We start from the raw sequence: 6,816 nt of genomic DNA, 5'->3' as shown, positions 1-6,816 counted from the left end.
ATTCACGTTTAGGTCTACGATGGGAGGCGACAATTATGGAAATTTAAATGTGGCGGCAAAGGTGAGGCATTTGTAGATTGTGTTCTAATATTTCTTCTTTTCTCTCTCCTTTTGCTCCATCGTTACTAAAACATAAACATTTACTCATTATATAAGCCATTTCCTGAATTGGTTTGATTAAACTATAACTTATTTCTTGCTTTGTTTTTCTTTGTGTGTTTTCTCAATTTGTACTATTCTGCATTCTACACTTCCATCTATACTTTATAATTTTTCATTATTTATGTAAATACGCATTGGTTGCCAGTAATTTCTCTCACCTTATTGGTATTTGTTTTTGTGGAACAAGGAAGATCTTCGGGAAATATTTGAAATAGTGCTAGTGGAGAAGCCCTGCTTTGATCCTCTAGTGAGTAATCATATCTTTACATTAGATTAGCTTTCATGTAAAATGTTTGTAACCGTTCTTGCCTTTTTTCCTACATTTTATACATATCTATTGTTTCCCGAAGTTAGTTTTGGTGTGCTTAGATATTTCATTTTGTGTTCTTAGAAAAATCTGGTATATGCTTGGAAGCCTTTTGAAGATTTGTGGTTTTTTTTAGAAGCGTGAAATTGGGTTTCGGGTTTTGTTTGCAACCTATTGTATTTGAAAGTTTTTCCTCAATTTTTTCCCGACTTTTTGTTTTTGGATTCTATTGGGTTCACTGCATGAGATTTGAGAATGTGAAGTTCATGTGTTTTTGTTGGTTTGTTTGGCAGTTGAGGTTTAGTAAATACGATATTACTTCTGAGGAGGACTTCGTTGCTCTTGGTGAAAGGTATGTTTGTGCTATTTTATCTTAGCTATAGATTGTGGTTTTCCTTGGAGTTGCTTAATTTTCATTGGAGTTGTTGTTTACATACGCTATCCTTGCATGAATTTGAAATTATAGTGTGTGGGTTTTGGTTATTTTAATTTTTATTTTTTTTTTTTTGTTGGGCATGGTTTTCTTGATGAATTCTTAATTAGGTTGTATTGAGTTTTGATCTTGTGGTTTCTTTTGGTATCTAAGTGTTAAAAATCCATGATAGCAATATGACATTATGTGTGGGGGTACCGCTTGTGCATATGTTCTGCTACTAATGCTTACCAATATATTTTATGAAAGTAGTGTGTAGAATGTTTGAATATGTAGCTTCATTTTTATTACATGACTTAGTACTTCATGTAGTAGTCGGTTTTTCTTAAAAGTTATTAGGTTTCAGTCTGGGTTTATGTGTTCTATTGTTTGTATCTTCTTGATTCATATGCTAATGTGTTGGAAGTGTTTGCAAAATAAGTGTGTCATTATTTATATATTAAGTCAAAGTTGTTGCGATAGTAGCATACAAAAACTTTTTAAAAAGAGAACACCTAAAGAGCCTTCGATCTATCACCAACGTTTGTCTTTCTTGGCAACAGTTGTCGAGCCACCAAAGCATTCCTCCTACTAGGAAGAAAACATAATGGAAAAGCAGATGAAAAGGTAGAAAAAATAACCAAATAATCATCATCGTGTATTCGTGTCTTTAGACTCCAAACTAATACGAAGAGATGGATTTTAAAATCTCTTCAATTTGCTTATTTTGTAATTTATTTTCTTCATCTATTTGGTGTTCTTTTAAGACCTTTTTCTTTGTCTTCTGATGATTAGGATGACATGTGACTACAAAGGTGGAGATGATCAACAATGGTGCAAGAGTTTTGTTTGATTTCCAAGGACCGAGTGACAGTCAATATTCAAACTCGTATATCTTTTTATTTATTGATATTTGTCTGTTTTAATGTGCTTCTTTTGGGTTTCGAATACAAATATAAACTTTATCTTATCATATGAGGTTGTTTACTTATCCGTTAAACAATTGTGTTATGATTTTCAATTGCATGTGAGTTTCCTCCAATTTTTCTACTTTCGATTGTGTGGAAATTGTATTTGTCTTCGGTAATTCAACTCCACTTTTAGTTATTTGATTCAATTGATTTTCAGTAAAAGCTTGACACCATTGAACATTAAAGATGGCCTGGTTAAGGCCTTTGTGTTTAAATTGGTTGAATACTCCTAAGTAGTGTCTTCGTCAATATGGCAGTATACCTCCAATCCAAAGATGTTTGAGCTGTTAGATTTGTGTAATTAGAATTTGATTTGGCATTTGTTCCCTTGGATATTGCTAGAGATTAGAAGATTGCAACAGTTAAATTTGGATTTCAGTAATAGTATGTTGGTGGGCTCACTTGCTCGGGAGATTAGTCAATAAAGTAATTGATCTTAGTATAAATGAGTTTACAGGTCAGTATGAGGATATTTAATTACTTGTAACTTATCAAGGAATCGTCCCGATGGTTGTATTCCTAGCTTCTTCGATTGCAATACGAATACACAGACACTAATGTGGCACCTACAGGCGAGGCCAAACAATTCAACTGCTTCCTCCAAGGAACGCTAATTGAGATACATGTCAGAATTATTGGAACATAAGGTGCAAACATTACAGACATGTGGTACCACATTATCCACACAACTAACATTGCTTCTAGTGAGTTATCTTAGGGCTATTATTTTCCTCTGAATTTGCCAGCTTAATTGTATAACCTCACATTCAGCAATAGTACTACACTTGGAATTCTGAATATATATTGTTTTTTAAACTTAACAGGGATGCAATCATGTAATGTTCTTAAAGGTGAGTCTCATATTACATGTTTATTCATGATTGACTTAAAAATGTTCTATTCAACTCTACTTCATTCTATATAAATACGGTTGGATTTATGGGTGAAGCTGTAACACTTGAATCAAAAACCCAATTACTTGATTATAAGACTTGAACTTAGTTTTTTTTTTCCTGAAATTTTAGAGTGAATTATGTAACCCATTTGCTCCGGATAGGAGATTTATCTACGAGAGCAGCTTGGTTTTCATGTTGCGGCTACCCCTTGCCTTGCAAATGAGTGTTTCATCCCTTTGGTAAGAAAATTGTTATTGACAATCTTTGTTAAAACACCATTTTTGTTTGTATTGTCAGTAGACTTACACACAAATTGCCAGTAATTAGTCATTGTCAATGTCTTGGATTCCATAGGGGATAGGGGATTGATCTTTATGATAAAGCCGTCTATAATGCTCTTGCTTTGCTTATGGTTTTTGAACCCTGATGTATGTCGCATGAACCTTCATGTTAATTAGTTAATGTTTTGCTATTCCAATGTTAAGGCTTATGCTTTACCATTCTTGGATGCCTGATTATTACACCATGTTTGCAAATACATCTTCTAAAATCACACCATGTTCGTAGCAATCTTATACAAATGCATTAACAACAAAATTATATGCAAAAGTAAATAGATGGGAGAAGCCAAGAATCTAATTATACTTTTTGTAAATATCTACGAAAATAGGTAGGGACCTATATTTTGCATTCTTACGGACCACTATCAAACATTATGATATAGAAGAGCTTCAATTTTGTGTTTATGAGTGCAATTATAAGATTTATTAGAAATTTAGCTGTTAGTATGCTTAAATATCAACCAATTTCCCAAGTTTTTACTCAAGGTTTTGGTGCTGTTGTTCCAATAGTTTAAACTTATGTATTTGCATATTCAAAAAACTTTTTTGTGCTACACTCGAAGAGGTTGACTGGATTTGTTGGGTTTGGTAGTCAGTAAAGCTTCAGTTTCAGAATTGTCCTTGATGTAAATAGCGTATTAGCCTGTCACCCTTGTTGGTTTTTCAGGTTACTTGAGAAATTGAATAATATTTTAGCATAATGTTTCAACTTTCATTGTGAAGTTGGTGTTTTTTTTCTAACTATTGCTAACTTTTATTCGACACACCAACATTCTTCGAGAGTTTGTGATGAAGGGATCGGAAACTACTTCAAATCCTCTTCAAAGACTCATGCTCTTTTTGGGTATTTCCATTTTTTGTATTTATCATTAACTACTTTCTTAAATAGAAAGAAGAAGAAGAAACGAAACTTTCGTATTTGTATTCTGTTTGTATGTACATGCATGAGAGTGCATCATATTTTTATGAACATATCCATCATTGTGAACTCCAATTGGATTTTGTATTTTTTTTTTTCTTATTATTATTGAATCTTTACTTCTTTAATGAGAAAGTTGTCTTAGATTTTGGATGTGTACATGCACGATCAAGTGAATCTTCAATGTAGGACAATGGTTCATTTTGTTTGCACAACTTTCTATTAAGTGATACCAATTGAATTTACGTTGGCCAAATTATCAAGAAATGTCAAATGTGTGGAATGTCCACAATTTTGTTGTATATATTTTGTTCAATATAAGTTTAACTTGAATATAAGGTTCAGCGCTAGCTAGATTTGGGTAAAATATAAAAGTTTCCTATTGATTTAATATATTTTAGATAAAACAATTGGGGAATATGAAAATTTGAAACACTTTCCAAGATTTGGTATTCAAATTATGGAATCAATTATGTTGGCTCTTGCTATTTGAAGGCATGGTACTCTAGCCTCGAAATAATGTACCTATTGATACCGTCCATCTCCATCTTAATGGGAATTCCATGGACTATCATACCGTGTACTCTAATATTTGTTTGTTTGAGTTTAAGTCAAACTCCACAAAGATTTTATGTTTGGCAGTATTTTCATATACTCCATGTGCAGAGCACATGCATTTTGCTTGTGTCTATAACTAGCACAACCATGTTAGAACATGATAAAACAGAACAGGAGACGTAAATATAAGAACCATGTAACCAAGAATTCATGTGAAATTTAATAACCAAAATTACAATACCCTTTGCATGAAAATAATTCCTACAGTTCTTAAAACATCTGCAAAATGGTTCACAAAATTCCCTCTTCCCTAAGGAATAGCTGGCATAATTTAAATAAAGCTCCAAATGGTTAGACAAAAATTTGTGCGTCCCATTGAACTAAGACCTAGGCTTCTCCTTCTCCTTGAATAGAGCCAAACGAGAGACTCCTGATACCTTCACAACCTTGAATCTGACTCCAGGAATATCTCCAACAGCATGGCCCTTCCGCCCAAACCCAGCAATAAGAACCTCATCCTGCAGAATTGATAACATTCTTCAGTTCAGAAATGTTAATTAACAAATTTCCTCTTATGTAGTCAGAACTAAGAAATATACTCACATTCTCTTCGATGTAGTTTAAGCAACCATCATTGGGCACAAAGGCAGCAATCTTCTTCCCATTCTTAATCAACTGAACGCGAGCACATTTTCGGATGGCTGAATTGGGCTGTTTAGCTTCAATTCCTCTACATAAAGGAAACAACACTAGTTTAGATAAAATACAATATAGCTAATCGAAATATGCAATAGTGAAAACATCAGCAAAGAGCTCTGGTATCAGCCTTAAATCTTTTCGAGAACAATACCCTTTGCATGTGAAGACCCAGCGAATGGCTTCTTCCATTCATTCCCAAGGTGAGATTTTTTGTATGATTTATCAGCCCATCTTTGAGTTCTGCGGTGGGTTTTGAGCTTACGAGCAGCTCCCATTCCACGTGTCTTCCTGCAAAACAATCAAAGTTTAAATTTAAATTCATCATTGGAATACAAATATGCATTCACGATAGGGAAAAATGAATTTTAAAAAACAAAAACACATTTTTTAGACAAGATTAACAGGAATGGAACCTCTCAGACAAATGCCTCAATTCACATCACGATTTAATGAATGGAATTTCTCAGACTCGTCATCAATATTGACATCATTGAGGCGTTACCCAAACTAAAAAACCAATTTTATAATCGCAACAAACAAAACAATCTAATAAAGTAAAAAATATAGGTGAGTGTGAAAATGTAACGAAATATGAGATTAGGAAGAGAGTGGTTTACCCCATGGTAAATGTAAGTAGTGGAAAACGGTCGAACGCAGTTGGAGAGAAAAAGGAGATGCCGCCTAATGAGTATATATAAATAAACCCTAATAATAAAAATGAGTGAGGTTGGAGAGACTTGGGTTCTACTTTGTATTTAAAGACTTATGTTAACGGGCTTAAAGCTGTTCGGCCCAATAAAAATGGGCTGATCCCGACAGATTAACTACCTACCTATATCGCTCTAGCTTCTGAACCGTCCTACTAACGGCTGTCGTAATATTAAATTATTCTAAAAAAATATTAGCAATTATGCAAAGCTATAAGATATAAAAATTATATTAATCACTCGTTCAAATTTCTTGCACCACTCTCCATAAAAAAAATTAAACACCAAATCTTGATAAAATCCATCGATTTCTTTTTGTTGTTATGTTTAATAATTGAAGTTTAATTGAAGTTTTGTAAAAATGCCCAATGTGCGCGAAGATGATATTTAAGTTATTTGAATAGCAAGGCATTCACAATCATAATAAAAGAATTATGATAAACACTACTTAAAATGCAAAACTATACTTGCTGAGACATTATATTCTCCTTACATATAATACAACTATGTTTAAGGGTTACTTCAATACATTTGCATCAAGTTTATAATTTCCCGTTAATTATTTTTTGAGGTTAGTTTAGTGCAGTTGCACCAAGTATATGATTTCTCGTTAGTTATTCATTAAGGTTAATTCAGTACAGTTACATCCAATTTTTGATATTTCGTTAATTACTCTTTGAGATTAGTTCATTGCATTTGCATCCAGGTTCCAATTTTCCGTTAATTACTCTTTGAGGTTAGTTCAATATATCTACATCCAGTTTCTGATTCCTATTAATTATTTTTCGAGGTTAGTTCGATGCATTTGCATCTAGCTTCTAATTTTCGTTTATTTATGTTTTGA

At 33.0% G+C, this 6,816-nt stretch overlaps 1 protein-coding gene and 1 non-coding gene across 2 annotated transcripts; both read right to left on the bottom strand.

The window, feature by feature from the left end:
* Positions 1 to 4,729: 4,729 nt before the first annotated feature.
* On the bottom strand, positions 4,730 to 6,020 carry LOC147474804 (small ribosomal subunit protein uS12y-like). Its single transcript, XM_086582548.1, has 4 exons — positions 5,883 to 6,020; positions 5,417 to 5,553; positions 5,170 to 5,296; positions 4,730 to 5,084 (listed from the first exon to the last, which is right to left on the bottom strand). Exons 2-4 carry the CDS (start codon positions 5,452 to 5,454, stop codon positions 4,947 to 4,949), a joined length of 303 nt encoding a protein of 100 aa, XP_086438674.1. The 5' UTR covers positions 5,455 to 5,553; positions 5,883 to 6,020; the 3' UTR covers positions 4,730 to 4,946.
* LOC147474805 (small nucleolar RNA SNOR75) lies at positions 5,677 to 5,761 on the bottom strand. The gene has a single exon (XR_015210019.1). It is a non-coding gene; the product is annotated as a small nucleolar RNA SNOR75 (small nucleolar RNA).
* Positions 6,021 to 6,816: the final 796 nt, after the last annotated feature.

The sequence above is a fragment of the Coptis chinensis genome, chromosome 9 (assembly GCF_015680905.1).
Source record: "Coptis chinensis isolate HL-2020 chromosome 9, ASM1568090v1, whole genome shotgun sequence".
Taxonomy (NCBI): domain Eukaryota; kingdom Viridiplantae; phylum Streptophyta; class Magnoliopsida; order Ranunculales; family Ranunculaceae; genus Coptis; species Coptis chinensis.
The sequence above is the reverse complement of the archived record's forward strand: the minus strand, read 5'-3'. Positions and strand labels throughout refer to the sequence as shown.